Consider the following 22,207-nt stretch of genomic DNA (forward strand, 5'->3'; position numbering starts at 1 on the left):
AAGACGATGAAGGATAAAGATAAACTAAAAACAAAACAAAACAAATACCACAGATGAATCACAAACTGCATGCAGAAAATTGTTTAGAGAAGGTTAACATCATGTCACTGTGCAATGGGAGACATGCATAGTGCTTGATGAGCCACAGAGCCCGGACCCCACAGGTTATAAAGCAGGAGCTGCAGGAGAACAGAGGCAATTACATATGACTAGCTAGGAAGCTCCAGGGTAAAACCAATATTTAAAATAGCATCCTTACCGAAATTAGCCCATCTCTAGAAGGATCGGCCGTCTTCACCACATCTTCAACAGGCCACCAACACTGGTTCAAATAAACTGCCAAAACTATAAAAAGAAAAGCACGGGGGAACGGATAAATACAAAGTTGGTTCTGAACAGTCCATAAGCAGCCACAGATCTACTTCTCCCTCCAGCTGACTCCAGTTTGATCTGTTGTGAGACAGCAGTACAATTGTATTTCAAGTTCACCTCCATGCCCCTTGATATCCAGTTTTCAGCGCCACACAAGGCATCAAGTAAAGGAAATTCTTCTCGGGTATCGATGTGACTTTGGTGCGACAACCTGTGTGCCGTATGAATAAAGCACTTCCTGCGTAATATCTGTTCAGTAGCACGGTAAGTCTGAGTGGCATTTGGGACAGAGAGAGCTACCTATCTAAAGGTTATGTTTTTAAAGTTTCTTTCAGAATTTCCCCTGTATTTAAACAAGTTTTTAAACCCTTCTCCTACATGTTTATCTGCAGAATTCATGGCTACCATTACATCTAGAAGAGAAAGACTAAAGCAGCAACAGTGACATTGAAATTACTCCCAAGCCCTGTTCAGAAAGAAAGGTTTTAACACAGGGGTATTTCAAAGGATATAGAACAGATTTTAAGGGTTTAGGTGAGGTTTTAGAAAAAACATAGAAAACTGATAATTTATGACCACCAACATATCAAGCAGCAAAATAGAAAATATAATACAGGACGTACACTGCAAAGAACAGCGTGGAGTTCACTTCTCTCCATCCTAAATGAGTGCACTGGTTTTCTATGCTACCCAACTAGGGACAAACTCAAAGTTAAAATCCATCTATGAGTTAGAGACAAACTCATGCACAAGGAAGTGAAATGGCTTTAAGTGAGCTCCTCATTCACCTGTTTTAGCCTCAGGTTATACAAATGTCACCGATGCGCACAGGTTAGTTTCCCTGGCTTTAAGGTTGGAGCTCCCACTGGCTTTAAGGTTGGAGCTCCCACTGGCTTTAAGGCTGGAGACTCCGCTTAGCTAACTTGTATTTCAAATAAATTATTAAAGCACGTGCCAAAAAGCCTTGTGTACTAGGTTAACAACGAGAAAAGTACTGCACGCAACGGCAGATGCCTGTTTATAGCACCAGACTCAATTCATTACATATTATGCACTGACTTGCATGGGAGTTTCATACTCTTTCTGTGATGGATTCAATCTGTCCCCTCAATCCTTTCACTCTGCTTTCGAACGCGAGCAGCCAAGGCTCCATTACACAGCCCTGAAACATGCAGCTACAAAGGGAGCCGAGTCAGACAGGGGGGCCATAACAGACGATACGCTGACTTCAGTGGGGGCTGCACAGAGGTTTGACACACAGTTTACACACATAGTAAAGGTCAGAAAAGTTTTAAAAAACCATTGAAGAAAATAAGAAGATGCATAACCATGCTCTAAGGAGCCACTTTTATAGCGCATTTTCTGTGCTATTCAATAATTTAAATGTGTGGAAGGGAACACTAGTTGACATAGCAACTGTCACATCACATTGAGCAACCTTATCTATATGGATGCCTTCCTTGAAGGAAAAACATTCCTCCAGATTTCACACAAACATATGTACTTTGCTTTTTGTTATAATTTTTCAAGTCAACATCTGGTCCAGAGTTAAATCCATCCACGCTTCCCCAGCTTCTCATTTTCATTTTATAATCAACTTTAAGGAACACTATTTCAAAGGCAAGCATGCTTTGTGAGACCACATGTTCCTTCGCTCTCCTTTCCCAGCCTTGTTGTTCTTCCCAAGGCATTCGGTTATGTTCACCTGATCAGAAAGATCAGGTTATTGCCAACAGTAAATTACACACAGCACCTGAAGCCTGTGAATCACGATGTACGTGTTTACAATGGTCTTGCAACTGCAAGACTTGATGTGCTCGATCCTGCAATCTCAAGACAAGGTGGAATGGATTCAGTCCAATCCACTACAGTTCACAGTTAATAGAGTGTATACGTGCTCAGTTGGGTGGCTGGCCCTGTAAGCACTGCCTTGCTAAACCTCAGGACTTGGATCACTTGCAGTCAGACAAACATATTCAGAGTGTTGCAAGAAGGTGAGAGCCTGTGAAGCACACGATTCCACACCACTGCGGGTACTTGCAATACAGTACTGAAAAATGCGGAGTTGAATTAGGCACTAAGCATAATGCAATTGTGATTATGAAATGTCTCCTTTTGCCAGGCAAACATGGATCCCTTCCCAGCCCAGGTCTGGATTATATTTTTACTTTCTAGGCTATGCTGGCCACATGTTCCCACACTGGTGTGCAACTATTTGAATGAAATGTGCACATCAGGACTCTATGCAGAGAGTAAAGCAGAAAAATTAAAGCAACATCCAGCTGGTACTACTTTTTCCCAACCTTCCTCTGAATTGCTGAAACGCATCCCTCAGGCACGCACTAAATTAAAGGCAATGCTACATACGAGAGATGTAATTTGAGTTTAAAAAATATGGAATATCCCAGTTCTTTACCCTAGAAAAAGTCATTTTTACCTTAATACTGGCAGCGTTTCAGATTGGTGACACACTTACAGAGGCTGCTGTTGCCAGATTTCCACCTTGGAAGGAGACTGGTAAATTAGCCTGACCAGTAGTTTCATGCAACCAAGCCTAGGTCAGCTCTGACTATAGAGCAAGCTCAGAGATCCTACATTAAACCGCACTCTGCGACGTTGACATACCCTGAATAGCGTGCCCCCCAGTTCCCTGTCCTAAAATGGAATAAGAGCATTTCTCCCTCTTTCCTAAGAGTCTTATTGAAGTAAATTACATTCAAGCTTGGGAGGCGTGCAGATGCTGCGGTAATGGCAGCTATTCAAGTATCTAAGATAGATATCTTTCCTGCAACCAATTACGTTTTCTGCTACAATTTGAGTTTTACGCCGTGATTTGTTGCAAATGTCTTGTGATAAATGTTCCATGGCATCTAACAGTTATTGTAAATTATTATATAGAGCACACAGAAAATGCCACAATAGGGTATGTTTATTTAGTGTTATGAAGATGTTAATCACCCGTGCTATGCTCTGTAAGCCCTTACAACACAATTTACATTCTCATAAAAATATTTGTACAGATATACTAACAGAACAGAACACTCAGCCCATCAAAAATAAACTAAAAATGCTCCCGATCAGGACCAAGTCCTATGGAAAAGGACTATTTTCTCCTTGAAATATGCAGGTCATTTCAGACCACAGGCTACGCATCACTTCTGGACACCCATTTGATCAAGATGGTCAGATATAAATCTCAGTGTTGGAATCGACCCTCCTTTAACCTACATTCCAGAATTAAATGCCATCAAATTATAAAGCTCTTCACAGACAAGCTTGTAGCTAGGCTGCTGAATTCCATATTTTTCCAGAGTATGAATTATTAGAATTTCAAACATAAATTACTAGACTGACAATATTTTCTTTGGGAACTGTGGGAACATAAGTACATTGCAGTGGATATCATTTCATAAATTTCTATACACCATTTTATCTATAGAATACTTAACCATGATAGATGTAAACACAAATGAAGCTGAAAGAGAAAATCCCATATATATTTACACAAGTCATACAAGTCTCACTGAGATCAAGGTACTGCCCAGGTGTTGTGTTTAACCCCAGCAACTATCATGGCTTTGTACAGAGTTCATTTTAGAGCATGAGGGATGTTGGGGAGCCACCAGGAAAAAAAGGTGGAGATGCTGGAGCAAAGCTGAAAGAACTGATGGTGTCAGGGAATAGAGATGGAAAAGAGAGCTCAACGGCAAAATCTCTACCCAGGGTTTTGGCAGTCACCAGTCACTAGAATCACCAAAGCAGAGGAAGGTTGTGGCTCTCAAGAGCGGTATGATCTGGTCCCAGTGCATCACGTGAGTTGTGGCAGAACCAAGCAATGAGGATTCTAATGATTCTTGTTGCTTCACTATCCACACCAGGGCCTGAGAAGTACACAACTGAATGTGCCCTACACACTTACTAGCCACATCTGCAGTTTCCAATTGCTCCTCAGTAAAGTACATCTACCCAGCATATCCTGGGTCACCCTTGGCTGCCTTCTCCCTCCACACTTCAGAAATGTCCACATGAATTGCACGAGAAAATATCAGTGGGCCATGTTTGCATTAGCAAGACTAACACTAACAAACCTGAATTGACAGAGCAAACCATTCGTCGCAGAGAACCTGATGTTGGCAAATTCTAGCCTGATGCTGAAAACTAAAAGCCCATTAGAGGCTGGGGCACATCAGTGTGCTTCTGGGATGCAGCCTCTATTTTCAACTCAGCCAAAAGTAATCCAGCTCACACACTCCAAGACTGGTCTTTGATATCAACCACAACACAGTACATGGCGACAACCAGGAAAATCGCTTCTAAGAGCGTAAGTAAAACTAGTAAAACTAAAATGGAGACTCGCCGCGAAAGAGAAGAGATCAGCTATAGCAAGATGGTTGGCCTCTCCCACCTCAAGTTCACAAGAAAAGTGTAAAGCTCAAGGGAGGGAAAAAAAAAAATCATGCAACCTATTTGGTGTTTTAACCATGTCCTTAAGTGACGATGACTGAGTTAATACACATTGCTTTTCTCTAAAGGAATTGGTTTTGAAACAATTTGATCTGTTCACTGGTCAGAACAAAAGGTCATATAGGTAAGCAAATCCAGATGGACTTGCCACATTAGCACAGTCTGCTGCCTTAAGAGTCAATTCCAAATCTGTTGAACTGTAGGAAAAATATTTGAACAAAATACTGCAGATGTATCCACCCATCTGCACAGGTATGCACGCACACACCCACCCAGCAGGCTCGAGAGAGCTAATCAAAGTTTATTAAAACTCATCTAAAGACAAAGATCACATTAGTCAAGTTTGATATGTGTAGTAAAGCTGGCCACATGTTTTTGTAGCACGTAAAATCCAGAAACAAAGAACTTCCAGTAAAATCCTTTAAGTCATACTTTTAGAAGGAAATATTGAAAGCCAGATGATGTAGGTCTTACCTAAATAACGAGACTTACTGATCTCTGTGAGCACTGATCTCTGTGAGCTGTGAGTTTCTCTGACTATGGGCTGCTGACTCAAGCTGAGTCAGTAGTCCGTGAGTCTGTTGTTTATAATGTAATAAGGTATTTATTCTGCCAGTTTAAGCTTTTTGCACAGATAACTATCACATAATTCAGGCTCCAATGTGGACTTGTTTGACACGTTCCTGTGGGAAATCATTGTTTCCTTGTGTACTTGTATCTCATTAATACTTGTTATTCCTAACACTATTAGATCGTTTAACTGAAGATTTGTGCTAAATGCACTGCTTTCTCCTGCCTTTATTTAATAATGCCTTATTTTTGCACTGTAGTTGTTAACAGATCCTCTTGTGCTGCCTAAACTAACTTCACTCTGCTTTCAACCACATTCCTTTGAACATGAGTCAGTAGGTACGCACAACTGCACTCCCAGAGCACGTCAGGCCTCTGGTGCAGAGACTTCTCTCCTTGATCACACCAGTGCCTATTTCTCTTGAGAAAAATGATAACAGAATATAGAAATTAATGTCAGGAAAATGATTCTATATCAATAGTTTTAGAGGGACCAGAAAGTCTTTTGACTACACTCGTAACTTGGAAAGGTCTCCTACCTTCAGCTACGTGAATCACGACCCATTAGCAAACATCCAATTGAAATAGTACATAAAAGAAGCTGGAAAACTTTGCAGAGTTCACCTCTAACCACAGATTATTTTAATCTGTTTTTTGATCTTATGAAGAAATTTCCTGGTTCCAGGGTTTGGATTGAACAGTGAACACTGTGAACTGGCTTACACTAATAGTACCTGTTCTAGAGGCGTAAGATCATTACTCTTTAGAACTGCACAGAGTGTGCTAAACACCTTTGCCTTGCCTTTGTTGTATTATTAAGAACACTGGCTATTAAAGCCTGTCAGGCATAATTTATAGCTTATCCTTTCAAACAAACAAAATATTAAAAGTACGGTTTTAATGACAGATGTCATTAGTTTGCTGCCACATTTAGAAGCTAAAAGTTTAAGAGGTTTCATGTGTTCTGTATTCCCTAAGTGGCACAACAGGTCTGTGCACACGTCCATGACTTTCTTTTTGCAGATGTTTGAAAAATTCTATAGCCCATTGCTTCACAACGGCTCCAACACTCCTCGTTCAGTCTAGGTGGGTCACAACCTGGGTTTCTCATACTATGCAACTTGGAGTCGAGTTTCCTGTTAATGACAGTGATATTAAGAGTTGTTACCTATTTTACATGTGCATTTTCTCACATCCCCTACTCAAAGACACTTGCCTATGAGACTTGCCTAAGTAGGAAGAAATCAGGTTGTGTCTGGAGATACTGCGATCCTGATGGAAGGAAGATAAAACTTCAATACATTTATTGATCAAATCTTAACAACCTGTTGATACTCTAAGCAGTGACTCATGAAGCAGAAACATCAGTAAGCACATGCTGACTTCTACTGCCTGTCACACAACTGTAGTGTGTGTCCCCATCAGGCTGACACACTGCAGCTATAGGGTAATACCAGCACTAGCAGAGAGCAAGGCAAAGTTGGTTGAGTTTAAAGAGTATCTTGGGAGAATTGCCAGATAAAATGGATTTGACTCGATTCCTGAGCGTGGTCTCACTCCAGATTTACCCCTCACACACCAGTACTGGAAATAGGAGGTGATTAAACCTAGGACTGAAGAAAGATACCATCAAGTAAAAATAATATGAATAAGAATCCGTAAGACCTAATACAATGTCACATATATATTTGCTCTCATTTAAGGATTTCAGAATTCTACCCAAAATACAATGTATTAGATTTCCCATTATCCTGAATTAGAAAAATATTTGAACAAACTCAGAAAGAATAACAGATTTCCTCAGGGTGATTTTTCAGCTACCAGCAGAGCTATGCATAGAATTTAAAAGCCCTGATTGTCAATCCTAGTAGCCCACCAACACAAACAGTGACAGGTAAACTGAATCCACTTCATATTCAAAACAAAACCCAAAATATTTAAATATACAAACAAGCAGAACATCTTCAAAGTAAAGAAAGTACAACTACTCAAATTTCAAAATATTTTGACCAATTCTAACCTGTCTCTTTATCCTTTGGATCAGTTAACAGCAACACTTTGCAAGAAGGATTATTTCGGTAGAGAGGGACAAAACACACACAGGAATCTTCAAGTTTAACCTAAAAAACAAACAAGCCTTGTAGCTGTTTGTACTGCAAAGCTCACAAGAAGTATTTAATGTATTAGATGTACTTACATGTTTTATTAACATGCATGGTATAAGCTTAGCACAACACCCTCTCCATCCTCACCTTTACGGGACCAAAACATACATAATATTCTAATATTATCTGTAAATAATGTTAATTTAGAAGAAATCAAGCGACCAAAGTTAACATAGTCCTTATGCCACCTCACTATGATTAGAACATAACCTGGCTTTGAACACTGCTACATGCAGACAAATGGTGTTATGAAAGACCAGACACATCAAATAAAAGCAAATACAACTCCCATCGTCCAAGCTGAGTACTTGTGGTGTTTTGCAAACAATGAATTAAGCCTCGGGGTACAGGGAGTATCAAAGCACTAGGGCAGTGCCTGGGCAGTTTATCTGCCAGGCACAGGATAATTGGCACAAAGTGGTTATGTTGCAGGCAAAGCTAAAATCAAAATGCAGCTCTCCAGCTCTCAGTCTTAGACTAAACTTCTAAATGATGTGACACATAAACACAAAATTACTGTGCTCAAACAGCTCTATATGCAGAGATGGCGATTTCCATATGAATATTGCAAATGCTCTCATGTAAGTTTAGGTACAGGCAAAAAGCGTGCATAATTTAGCACAGTATGTACTGTACTTTCAAAAATCTGGTCCATTGTGTATGTGTGGGTGTGCCTCTCGCTCTAATTGCACCCATTTGTCAGTTTGCTATGAAACTCAAATCAGTCACGTGATACATTTAATATTTCTTGGTGCATGGAAGGAGTAGTATGAATATGGATTATTCAAGATAACAACTTTAAGTTGAAACCAGCATTCACTAGTTTATGAGTGCCAGAATCCTGGGATCATCTATGCAAACACTGGACTCCAGGAAAAAGCCCACGAACACTGCCTGAAATCTGTATTCATGAGCTTCTCAAAATCTCAGTATGTTCTGGGGATTCAGCCATTCTTTGCATGCTTCAAATGTAAGAGGCTTGACGTCAATATGGCACCTGGGAGCATTGCTATAATGAGAAGGCCAGTACTATTTCCAACAGTGCCACTGCCGCGAGTGTTGTTTTGTTTTACAAGGTAATGTGCACTTTCGCAGGTGCTAACGACATCAGCAGGAGCCAAGTGTAGCTGTCTGATTGAACGCTGCCAACGTGCTGCCACCCTGACCTGCAGTAATCCTTGCTATTTGTGTACTGGATGCTTGACCAAAGACCATGCCATACCAAAAAGAAGTTCTGTGACTCCAGCAAGTGAGCTGACAGCCACTTAACACTTGCTAAATAATTATTCGTGGCTGCCTGGTCCTGACACTTGAAACCTGCTTTAATACAGATGGACGGAGAAAAAAAGCCTGGTAACTACAGCCATTTTTCAAACACCAAACTGCTCACCCTTCAGGTTGCAGATATATAACAGAGATAGTTAGCTGAGATGTTCACTGAGAATGGGAACTTCACCTGATTACATTTAATTTACTTTTAATTACAAAACATCAATATTCTTCGAACTATTTATTAGAATATAAGGAAGAAAACCATACAGCAAGAACATTCCCATTACTTATGCCCTTGACTAGCTGTCTGACTGCAGAGTAGATTAGAACTGAATTAAATGAATGCAAAGAGAAATGTGTTGCTATGAGACTCAGAGCAGTCATGTGATATATTTAAGGTCTGATGACAAGCCACAAAATCAAGACGGTTCTGAATCAAAAGCCAGAAGTCCACCTTTAACTGATCTCATTGTGCCTGGCTAGCACAGGAACACACTCAGTGCTGCTCGGGATTTTAACTTACCCTCCTAATGGAACAGCAAATGAGCCTCTCAAAGTACAGCCAGGCATGAGCGGCTGAGGTGAGGACACAGAAGCCCTAAACTGGGGGATCATTGCGGTTTCAGGTTTGTATTTAACCCTACATGGTCCACTAGAGGGCATTAAAAGAGTATTTACGGCTTGCTCCATTTGTGGCTCAAAGCTGAAGCGACCCACCTGAAACAGCAGTCTTCTGGAAACTACTGCATATTATTTTCCTAAATTGTAGAAAAGCCACCATATTCCAAACATTTATTTTAACTAATCCTCTAACTGGTTTGACAGTATGGTAACAGTTAGCCCAGCACACCTTTTATGATCTAAGAAGTGCCAAGAATGAAAGGTTTCACAGGTTACTGAAGTCAGAATTTTTCATAGCCCTGCTCAGTCACCTCCAAAGCATTTTCCCCGGTTGTCTCAGGAATGGGCCCTAAAGCACTGGCACCTACAGTATTTATACTATCCATCAACCGCGTCTGATCAGAGTTCCCTAGAGAGAACCCAGAGTCAAAATTTTCAAAGTAAGTATTGGAAAGAATGGAAGCAAAAATGGACTGTATCACACTACCCGTGTAAACTGCACAGGAGAGGCAGAATACAGAGCTGTGCTACAGTGTAAATGTCTTCCAAATTCACCTTTGATTCAGTCCTCTTAGGATGCAGGTCAAGATGCAAAGTTCACCTAAATATTTCAAACCCTTATCCACATTCAGTGGGTTTTAGATTTGTAGTTTAACCTTATCACTTGTCTGCAGCATGCAAACTATTTGAAATAATGCACAATTTGCTGATTTTAAGAGATCTGTCATCCAGCCACGCCAGTTTACCCCTATTCACAGACAGACTACGAGCATGACCAACAAACTAGTTGAAAAACATCAGTCTACTACCTCTTCTCCTCCAGGGATCGAAAAAACATCAGGAATGGATGAAGACTTCTTCAAGAGCTTTTCATAGTATGTTTCAGCATCTACTTGCAGAACTTCTGGATCTCCTGCTAACGTATCTACCAAGTAAAGGCAACCTGTAGTTCAAATAAAGCAAAAGATTTTTTACTTTTTTAATTAACTAAGAAACATGAGTTTTAAAACCTCAGTTTCCCCAGCAGCAGCTTGGTGTAGCTGGGCCCTTATTGTTCAATTCTAGTCTAAACTAGTAAGGTTGGTAGAAACTTATCTACATGTTATTTACCTCCTGACATGCAATTTTATGAAGTAGAACCATGACAGCATCGAATCACATTTCCCTCCTTTGAATTTAACAAGCACAGTCTCGAATTTCTCTAGGTGTAAGTAAATTCCTTTAAAGCTCAAAGAACAAAACAACTTCTTCAAAACACGGCCTGAGTTTTTTAGTACTGTCCAAAAACATAACAGGAAAAGAATTCCAAAGCTTCCACTCTTTCTTGGAAGACTGCCCCTTTATGGGTCAGTCCACGATCTGCTGCATATCATTAGTTTTCCCCTTCTCTTTTTTGAGTAACTTCCTTTGGGCAATTTCACAACAATGAAATAATGTCAAAAAATAATAAAATATTTACTTACATAAGAGTTCCCAGAATAGTAACCATCACCTTTTATGCAACATAACTTTTAATCCTTTGACACAGTGCTGAAGGGTATGCACACAAGGTACTTGTTAACTGCATGCAAACAAAAATGACATACATCTGATGCCAGTTACCTAAACGAGAAGTCCCACTTAGTGCTTGTGAGGAACCAAACAATCTCTTTTTGATATAACAAACCCAACTGACTGGCAGCTTATCACCAGCTCAAGACAAAGAAACAAGTTAGCAGCCCAAGGAGTATTGTGCCAGTCTTCTGCCACATGAGGGAAATAGTTTCAATTTAAGGGGCTTTTAATCAACAAGCTACACCTGCAGTGCTTGTAAGGCCCAAACAGAGGACAAAGTCTGCTACCACACTGCTATAGCTGAGCTCCTAGTTCTGAATCCTCTGGTTTTAAAAATTGTTTGCTCTCACACGCCAGCTCCTGTGACCCCGGTTTAATGTGAAATAACTGCACTGGTAATAAGTACGAAGTAAATGGCTGCGACAATGAATAGTCTTACAACGACCATTGCAAGTACTGTCTGTGTTAAGATTCAGAATCTCTAAATCATAAAACACCATATTGAAAATTATACCTTTCCATGTAAAGCAGCAGCATGGGATTTGCAGTACCAGGTCTGACTATTCACCCACAGTCACACCATTCTCCCTCTGGCCGTAATCAGTGTCTGATTCCTCAGCAAAAGGTAAGAAACAACAACTGGTAATTCACCATCACCCAGCACTGCTTAAAATGCTTTAAATGCTATTTTCCTGCCCTTTGCAGGCAATCCGCTTTCATCCTTTGCTTGACAGCAAAGAGATGTAGTCAGAATGCTGAACAGAAGCTGCTCTGTAAATGGTTTTCATAGTGTGTTTGTATGTGACAAAATGGGAGAGAAAACAGCATTGCAACACTGGCAAGTTGAGTCACATTGTACAATTCCAGCCAGCACTTAGCAGAGGCCGTTTCTTCTGCAGTGACCTTCCCCAGTGCTCTGTGTAACACCAGCAAGCAGAGAAGCCATATAAGGGAAGGAAATTAAAGATTATTATTAAAAACTTCAGTAACGTAAATTTACTGTTAAATTAATTCTTTGCAAAAGAGCAGCATGTAAGACTTCAGTTTAGCACAAAGAAAAATATTTGCCATGCTAATAAATACTACTCATGAGCTGCTGCTCACAAGGCTACATCTTGCCATTGTTAAACCAAAGCAGCTTAATAAGCACAATCATGTTTTCTCCTCACCGAACAAAACAGCTGGTACCTTTGAAGTTACACTAACTTTCTGTACATAATATGCATAATATTCTGAGGTAATAGTGACCATTTGAAGGATGAAATCATGTCACAGATTTAATAATTATGTATTAGAGAAAACTTCTGATCAACTTCCCATCAGCACAGCTTTCCACAAACGTAATTTTTTCTCTAAAAACCACTTTCAGCTTCCAGTTCACGTCTTCCCTGTGTTATACTCTGAAAACACCCTCATGAGTTAGAAGCACATATTCCTACACTGGGGAAGTGCAAAAATTTTTCACAAAGAAAACAAACCTGTCTCAGCTTCTGTATATAAGGGGTGGGAGAGAGTGAAGTTCCTTGAGGGACAATACAGAGCAGAAGTGGAACTTCAGGTACCCCGGCGTGCCCTCAGGAAGTCCACTGTGCTATCGCTGGCTTTTGTGAACGTCCTCCCAAAACCCGCACACACATGCACGTACCACTAACACTGTTCAACTGGCACAGGCAGAAGAAAAATCACTAGTTTGAAATTTTTTTTACGTTAACTAATGCGTTTCCCAGTTTTCCCCAGTACAAAGTGAAGAAATTGTATCTGTCCTCATGTATACATCCTTTTTATGCTTTTTTGTACAAAGAAGAAAACAAACAAACCAACCCCTCAGCAAAGTCGAACCATGACTGTTGTTATTAGGCATTTGACCTCCACAATAATTATTGCTGGCTAACAGAATGTTCCAAAATCAAATGCACAGTAAGCTGTTAACCTCGCTCTAAAAGAAAAGCAGCACTATTGTCCGGTGAGTGCTTCGGTCTGAGGCCCCCATCAGCATCCTGGGATCCCAAAATCGCCAAGTTCCAAGGACAGCCTTCTAACCTAACGTGAATTACAGGATTGTGTTTGAATTTGATCTTACGTAGCTGCAACAAAAGAGCACATTGTGGCAGCCAAGCCGCTCGACACCCAGCCAGCCCTTTTTTCAGCCGGGCTATGTGCACAAAGGGTTACCATCCGGGGAGGGAGGCAGGAGGGGCGAGTCGTAAAAAGGGGGCCTCTTGCTGCAGCCACAGAGGAGGGACCATAAAGCATAAGCAGAGTAAATTTAGAACGGGAGGCCTATGGCATTAGAGGGATGGATTCCTGACATTCGCGCTGAAGTGGCTACCATCTTAAATAGCCAAGGCTGGTGAACAAGGGCAAGACATCACCCAGGCGGCAGCAGTGACAGCAGAGGGTTTACAGACAGGTACCAGGGCACCGGCATTCAGGGCAAAGGAGGAGGAGGTGTCTGTAATTCCAGTGACAAAAACTTATCTAGTTAAATACGTGAGAAATCTGAATGGGCATATTTCCATTTCAGGCATACAGAATGGACTTTAAGGCAAAAAAAACCCTGCTACTGCTTCTACTCCACAGAAACAAAAGAGAGGAAAAGCAGTCCGGACCACATTCTCAAGCGAGGATGTGTATGTTCATCTCCTCTCACTCTAGCGATCTGTCTAACGTCTGCACTAAGAACCTGATTTTTTTAAAGCAAAAAGCTACAGCCACAGCCAGCTATACAAACAAGCAGGCACTGCCGATACAACTCAGTCTTCTTTATGAGATGCCAGCTCCCAGCACCTGTAGGTACCTCAGTCTAAAATGTCACACAACTCTGGCAGTAAGTCATAAAACAAGGCCCCTGGTTCTGTCCTGGTCTCTAAATTCAGCTTTTTCTGATCCTGCTGCTCTTCCACCTCAGATCTTCTCCAATAGAGGAGATTAATTTCATGGTAGTCTCATGAAGTGGACAAATACCCTTCTTGAGAGGTAAAAGTCAGACAAAATTCACTTAGGATCCAAAAAGATCAATATGTGGGAATCCAAATAGACCTGATTAACGTGTTTATGTTCTGCATCAGGTAGATAAATAACAAATGCAATCACAAAATAGAAGACAATATTCTACCTTAAACTAGAAATTCATTTTTGTAGATTAGAGACAGACCCACGTCATTATAGATTCAGCAAGAATTTCATTATGTCACTTAGAGTAAGCAAGGAAATACTTGGCCAAAAGAATTTATTCTCAATACAACAGAAAACACATGGTGCACACACTCATGCAAAATTCCACAAGCGAAACTACAGACTGCTGTAATGCCCAAAGGTAAATGACACGCTTCAATCTAATCAGATATTCTGAAGATCCTTTTTGATGATCCTTCTATGTCCTCTGCAACTAAACCCTGTGCCATAATAGAAATAATTTAACTAGGACACAGATAACCACAGACTTATCTCATGAATATAATGCTACGGACATTCAAATCACCATTAAATCCCTCAAGCTCTCTTTTACTTGGCTAATCGCTTTAGTACCGATGCGTTAGTTTTACTGTTTTGCCATTATCTAACAAATCAGTCACAACTCGGGACAATCAACTCTGTCTCTTTGTAAAGATGTTTTAAATATTCATTTAAGTTCCAAATTAGAGTGTACTGCCAGGAACCCAACACACAATTTATTAAACGAGGTATTTGCTTTCATTGTTAAGAATCTTCTATTCCTGCATTCATGTGTAGCTTTTTAAGACTGTTTCCTTAAGCCAACAAAGTGGGCAATGCAGATTTTGAGACTAGACACCCCAGGGTTCATCAAGATGCACTGAGGAATTGCTGGTGCTCCCAGAAAAGCCTCGTTTGTTGGAAAGCCCATTTCAGAGATTTGTAAGGGCATTTAAGATGCAGCCAGACTGTAAAGTAAAATATATCAACCTCACCGTAGACGAACCATGAAAAGCGTTATGTCTGAAGTGAATTAATCATTTATCCTACAACTACTTTTCCATGTTCTACAAACACAGAGAATACTACCACACGCATCCATTAAGTGTATGTTTACAGAAGCACCATCACTCGCCACAGGATCGGTATCTGGCTAATTGTGCAAATTTGTGAGTAATTTTACATGTAAAAACACAAAAAATACTTAGGTCTGATTTCTAGTGGTACAGAAAGGAGACAGATAAAAAGAACTTAACATTCCTAACTTTCAAGTTTCACTATTCCATTTTGCCATTCCTAATGCTTGCAACAGCAGTACTGGTTTTATGTATTTGCTTTATTTTCTTGCCAAAATATTTCACAATAACAAAATCACAAACACTTCAGCAGCTTTTAGGTGTTTCTGACAGTACTGTGAGGATTTTGTCCAAGAAGGATTTTCCTTTTTTTCCACCCCTATATCTAAACCCACCTTGCAATACGAACAAACACATGACCGACACAAGCTGACAGTGTATCGTGTCGGGATTTCAGAGGGAGTGTCGTTGTAATTAAACCAGGCAACTCAGACCAGAACTCCTAAAATTCATTCTTAACACAGGTGTATTCTTGTGGCCCCCAACAAATCACTTCATCTTCTGTCTGGTTTCTTATCAGTTCACCGTATGTCTTATCTACCACTTCAAAAGGGACTGAGTTTTCCTTATCGGTGCCTCTGAAATCACAACTTAAGATGACAAAGAAGTCCTTTAACATAAACTTCTCTGTTCTCCCCTGGACTGCCATTATGGCAGCACAACAGTGACGTGTCTAGGATCTAAAGGTAACATTTTTGTCCTTCTGAATCTTGCACATTTAGAAAAAGCGCTTTCCATCACCCTCTCAGAGGAGTGGGATGTCTGTGTTAGACAGCAGTGCTTATCATTGACTCTTGTCCTGTCCTTCCAATGAGCTTGAACAACTCTGTGCATGTGGTTATCGTTAGACAACTCTATTTATTTAACCTTTCAAAGGAAGGAAGAGGTCTTTGGCACATTCCTGGGAGTACATGCAGAACCTGACTCTCACACCCTGAATTTAATTGAGCAAGTACATGTCAGAAATCCAAGTTCTAGCGTAAGTGAAACTTCAATGTCATAACAACATGTGGTGGCAATGGAGCTAGTGGGCAAACGCCGTGGTGTGGTATCTGTCCAACATGGCAAGGTAGTTCTCAACCACATGCTGTACATCATTATTGACAACAACGTACTATTACTAATACAGCAATCCCTCCCAGCACATAAAGGATGAAAAAATGCATTGGCATTAACAGGCTTCTATGTTTTGATCCAAAAGTGCCATTTATACATTACTCACTCTTCAATCACAATTCCAATGGCAAGAAGGGCTTCAGAAGACAAACGAAATATAAGTTTCTGTCTGTAAATAATTTAATGCTGCAGAATCAATAAATGAAGGCAGAAGGGAAATAAATAATGCTAATCCCATTCCCAATTTAGAAATCAAACAGATTAAATAGACGAGTTCAGCTGTAGCTTTACATGTCATTATTGCAAATTCTAGCACTCCGATGCAGAGCAGACCAAATGCTAGGCATCCTGAAGGCAGGATGCGATCACATTAGCTGTCTCATTCCCGCTAACACATTTTTACTACTGATTTCAGAAAAGGGAAGAAAAAAGCTTTAAACTCTGAGAAGTGTCAAACACCTTCAATTGCCACTCGCTTCAAGGAGCTGTGAAAGCCCTCAGAACCTCATATGATCAGGGTCTATAAAACGTGTGTTATCCATTTTCCAAAACTTAAAGTAATCTGCAACTTATGAAACAGGAAAAAATTAGACAAGGGAGTTAAATAAGTGATTTAATTATTTAGCTCTTTTTGGAAAAATACCTAGATGAAACCACATTATTTACACCATTTTCAAAGCTAGGAAAGCAAGTGCACACTGAAGGGATCACGTAACAGCAAGTGTGTACTGAAGGGCAATTCCTCCACTCCAACTTGCAGGCTTCCTGCACTGAATGCTCAGCAAACAGGTTCCAACTACATCTATTTTTCCTCAGATGGATCTTTAGCAGTGTTACGCTTACCAAAATAAAGCCGCACCCAGCTCTTAGTCGAGCTAAATTAAAATACGTCTGTGTAAACAAGTGATCCCCGTCCTATTATACACAGAATGCACATCTGCACCGGCATGTTGCGCACAAGGTTCCAACCCAATGTAATTGAAAAAAGCTACAGCATTATGGTCCAGAAACAGACCTTATAAATCAAAACTGCAGCATACTGTTAAACCATGCAAGTGCCACCAGCTGTAACTATGGCACACCAGGAATTCATACTTCTGCACATCTAACTCTCTTTCACAGCGCTTAGATGTGAAAGAGGAGGAGGGAGCTGACAGAACAACTCAGAGGAGACACAAGCCTGAGGAAAAGGGACCTTCAGGGTTGTCATTAATTCAGGCTTTAAGGTTTATCTTCACAACGGGTTTTCCTCGAGGAAATTCCACTGATTCAGTGGGATTGCTGCTAATTCCTCTGAACCTGTGAACATCAGACTTGAGTTCTTAACATATACTGGTTTAAGCACAGCCAAAAAATGGGCAGAAATCTTTCTGGAAAAGTCTAACTTCAACTACTGAAGGCAGTGGTAAGGATATCATTGCATACCTAAGAAAAAAAAAAAAATCTAGATTTGTCAGTGTTTTTGTCTACCCCTGAAACAAAATAAAATACACAAGAAAAATATACAAGTTTTCCAGAACAACAGTGTTCCTAGCAGGGGCTTTTTCCAGCAGTTATGTCAGTGCTACATCTCCCTTCATCGTACCCACAGCCAAAATAGCTGTGCCAGCAGCAGTTCATAGGCCAGGCCTGACCTCAAATGAGAGTCTGACTCTTAAAATCTAAGCAAAAAAGAAGTGGGAGGCCCTGAATGACACAGAGCTACATCGCTGAACTATTTTCATTATTCAGAGAGGCTGATTTGAAAGGAAAATGACAAGAAAAGGTTCTGTGAACAGCAGTAGAGCATTTATGAATCACAAGTTCAAATGCACATAGTGGCAATTCGATCCTTTACAGAGATGGAAGATAGAAAGGAGCATGCGCTGGTCAAGTCATCCTGTCACGTAAGGGAACAGAGGAAGACAATGCCTTCCACAGTGATAAACAAGGAATAGTGGAATGGCAGGAAATGACAACGAGTCTGGCAAATGGTCTAGCATGAAGATGATTTCATCCTGTGGGGAGAAGCCAGACAGACTGACAGTTAGAGCACTTTCAGGAAATAGCCCTATTTTAAGACCAAGGAGCATTTAAAATTATTGCTAAACACCCACTGCCACAACCTGGCACAGGGCTAGTATTGAAGGACCACATGAATTACATTTCCCTATTACAGCCATCACTCAAAAGCAGACGTGGGAGACCTAAGGCCGCCCTACACACAGCCCCTATCTTCAAGTCAGACAAACTTCAGCAGAATGTGTGGCACACCAAGAGTCCTTAAAGCCCTGGTTTGCTACCAGAAAGGACAACATTCTCCAGACAAACAAAGTAGAGATGAAAATATGAGACAACTGTCTAGATTTTCAGGGATACCAATTTCAGACAGCACTTACTTTGAGTTGCAAATGTTTTACATCTGCCACATCTTCTGCTCCCACCAGTAGAGTGCATAAGTCTGCCTAAGAAAGCCCAGCAGCCTTTCTCCAAATTACTTGCAAGGAGCAATTTGTACAGCCAGAATAATCTCAAAATAAAGCAATTAATTTGAGCAAAAAAGGCAAGAAAAGAAACCAAAAAATCCTTTCCCCCAGTAATTTCCACTTTGCTAAAGTTATTATGTGGCTTCAAATTAATACATCACCTGCACCAGCGATCTCAAGTTCTTAGTCTGTCTCAGAACTCTCTTTAATAAACAGCTGCACGTAGTGGAGGAAATATGTAAACATCTCTCGTTTCTCTGTGCCATTGTGTTGGCTATTCTACATGTCTTTGAAGGTGCTCCAAAATCAGCATGGCTCTGCTTTTCCCCTTTTCTCCTTTTGGGAGGAGGAAGAAGCAGAGAAGGAAGGACAGGCTGGCAACAGAGGGCTAACTGTGCTTGCTGTGCTCTTGACAGTAAGGCTGAGCGCGTTTGAATTCAGTTTACACAGGCTCTTCTGTAAGGACAAAAGAAACCACTGCTGGTGGTTAAAAATTCAAAAGGTTTTGATTGTAATGGCTTGACAATCAGCCAAAGATATGACTAGGGGGAAAAACACAGCAAGGCAGCTATGACCAGAATGGAAGAAACAAGGGAAAACACATGGCTTGACTTCAGAGCAGAAAATTGACTTAGGCTTTGCATAAACGAGAGCATACCTCCGAGCTTGCCTGATCCACAGTCTGCCTGGATTGAGAACGTGTAGTCTAAAAGCAGAGCCTATTAAAAGGCATAATGTTTCTAAACAGCATCTGTTACGTACTAATAAGCATTACTTAAAGGACACAGGACTTAAATTGCTACCAAACGTGCACTTCTCTGAAACTGCTGCAAGGCAATCGTGACAAAAATGTCACATGACACCATGGGAATTTGAATAATATGAAATGTTTTTATTTTGGTTGGCTTGAAATGATTATGCAGGAAAAATATTGAGGCACTTTCTGAGATTTTGAAACTGTGCAACTTCACAGGAATGAAACACCAGCAAGAATTACATCAGCGGAGCCATTTGCCATCTGTTGTCAGTAATACTATAAAGACCAGCCACCAGACAGCAGTTTCAAAGGTTACAAACTCAACATTTTTAAGCATCCACAAACCTCTCAGTAACTGAGCAGGACACGATTTACTTCAAATACGTGCGACCTGAGGGTCTACCAGTCATTTTGCAAAGACAACACACCAGAATTGCGGATCTCCGAAGCGTTTGGGAGTCTCTCAGTACACAACCATTATACAACGTGGAAAACACAGAGCAGCTGGTTCTATGTAGGTTCTTTTAACATACTCCCAGCCATAATGTCTGCACACCTCCCACTTGCAAATTCAAACTGGCTAGACTCTTTCTCTGGTGTTTTTTGTTTTCTCATACTTTCCCCCAAGTAAAGGAGTGTATTCACTGCAATGCTGCTACGGGAAGGAACTCAGGTTTGTTTGCTGAGTTTTTAGACTGAATTTTTTCTCTGAGGAGAGTAGCAAGGATTTTGTTTCTTGTTTTCTTTCCTTCTAGACCATAGCTACATATTTATGTAAAAGAAAGCGAGGTTTCAGTAGCTTGCCTTACCTGTGACACGGAAAGCAAAGAGGTCATGACGCCCTTACCTCTTAGAGATACACACTCCTCAGTTTGAGTAAAATTCTACGTGTTCCATACGTGAGATTTTAGTTACACTGAAGGAACTGTTCATCAGTTTCATCTCAGAGCTGCAAGTAAGTTTTCTAGATGCTGGGATCACATTCATGATAGTGCTTTTACACTACATGAATTTCATGATTCCACTTTCCAGGCAGCTGACTGCCTGCCTGCAAAATGATTAACATGAATTTCATGGAGGGCAGAGATTTCCACCTTCCTAGAGAGACAGGTGGAAATTTAAGGCTTCATTAATGCAGTTGTTAAACTAGACTTATGGTTTCTCATCCAGCAACTTGCTATTTCTCTGGCCAGACTCGTATACATGTTGTTATTCACTGAACATCCTTCCTAGCCTTGCTGTCAGATGGGCAACGCATACAAATTTGACTTTCAAAGTGTCCTAAAATAAAAAAGAACTCGTGACAAGGCTGAATTTGAAACAAGAACCTCAAGTTCTAGGTCAACAGCTGGCCTGCTTCTCAACAGTAAGGTTGCCCAGGACCTATCCAGGAGCTTGGAAACCTGGAAGTGTGAGCAAACTTGTCCTGTGAGAAACAGCTACAGGCACAGACCTCGAGACCTCATTGTAGCGTCTCAATTACAGCACGACGTAAACTGAAAAACACTATTTGCACAAGAAGAGCGGATGGCTGACTGGCTGACTCCAACACGCTCTTCAAGCGTGCTGTACACTCAACCTACTGCCAATTGCTCCACAATTATTTTTACACATAGGTATATCCAATTAAATAACTAAGCCAAAACTCAGATGATACCACAAAACAATAGCAGCTGTCCCAAAAGAGGAAGGGGATGAAAGAACAACAGCTCTAAACATTCAGTTTGAGAGAAGTCAAAAAGTTAGGGGGAAAATATAGTCATTAACTGCAGTGTCCAACAGTACAATGCTTGCTCAGACATGAAAAACCAAGTCGCATTCATCTAGAGATATTTTACGTAAAAACATGAGCAGAACTGCGAGTCTTCCAAAAACACACGATAGCATTATTACAAATGTTTGACTTTCATAAGTGGCTGATAGGAGGGGGAAAAGAGAACAACCTGACTATGGTGCATTTAGCCATGAGCAGCTCGAGGAACTAATGAACAGCATCATTATTTTACTGAAGGGGATGAAGTAGGTGCTTTAGATAAATGGCAGCAACTTAAAATGTGTTTCAGAAGATAAATTCTCTTCCTCTCCATTTACCTGCTAGCGTGACAAATTAAGACAGAAGAATATAAAAACAGAGCAGGAGGGAAAGCAGTGCAAAAGCTAACTGAGGTGATGCAACAGGCCCTTATCCAAACAAGCGCGTGAACAGAGATTCCTGGAAGTGCTCCTAATCAAATACAAACAGGAACACACCAGAGTCCCTTGGAAATCCATGGTGGAGCACGTACAGATCTACCTGCCCTCAAATCCGCTCCCTCACCAAGCACTAGGAGCACTGCCATTTGGGAACCAACCTTCCACCGCGTTGGGAACGGTGAGTTCTCTTGCGTTGGCCTCTGCTGGGCAGAGCAGCTCTCTGCCGGCTGTCAGAAACAGCAGTAAAGGAACTCCTGCTGGAAGGAGGTGAGGGGCGAGTCTCTTTTTTCCTCCACAATTCATCATTAGAGACCATGTATTTCTTGCTCTAGTCGGCTCACGATCAGCAAATAAAGATTTTTACCAAACACTTTTTAAAGAAATGGAAGTACTCTGTAGTATAGCAGTCCTTTTACATCTCACCTCTGCACCAAAATCCTCCAACTAATGCTACTGTGGTGAAGCAGCAACGTGTTTACTGCTCCTTTTGCCCCTGTTAAACCACACTTTTGTTCAACCATGTTTTTGCTCAGTTTGGGTCAACACTTGCTGATGCTGATGCCTGAGATCTGGCCTTAGAAACGTGTT

At 40.8% G+C, this 22,207-nt stretch overlaps 1 protein-coding gene across 1 annotated transcript in view; it reads right to left on the reverse strand.

Moving 5' to 3' along the window:
- Window positions 1–20,262, reverse strand: part of FAM169B (family with sequence similarity 169, member B) — a gene marked incomplete at its 3' end in the record, with an annotated part of 31,671 nt that extends 11,409 nt beyond the window's left edge. Inside the window, 5 exon segments of the mRNA XM_010141702.1 lie at window positions 260–345; window positions 7,427–7,526; window positions 10,274–10,407; window positions 19,328–19,388; window positions 20,236–20,262. Of these exon segments, the coding sequence (XP_010140004.1) occupies window positions 260–345; window positions 7,427–7,526; window positions 10,274–10,407; window positions 19,328–19,388; window positions 20,236–20,262 (408 nt within the window).
- Between the last annotated feature and the right edge of the window lie 1,945 nt (window positions 20,263–22,207).

Source organism: Buceros rhinoceros, unplaced genomic scaffold (genome assembly GCF_000710305.1).
Source record: "Buceros rhinoceros silvestris isolate BGI_N320 unplaced genomic scaffold, ASM71030v1 scaffold37738, whole genome shotgun sequence".
NCBI lineage: Eukaryota > Metazoa > Chordata > Aves > Bucerotiformes > Bucerotidae > Buceros > Buceros rhinoceros.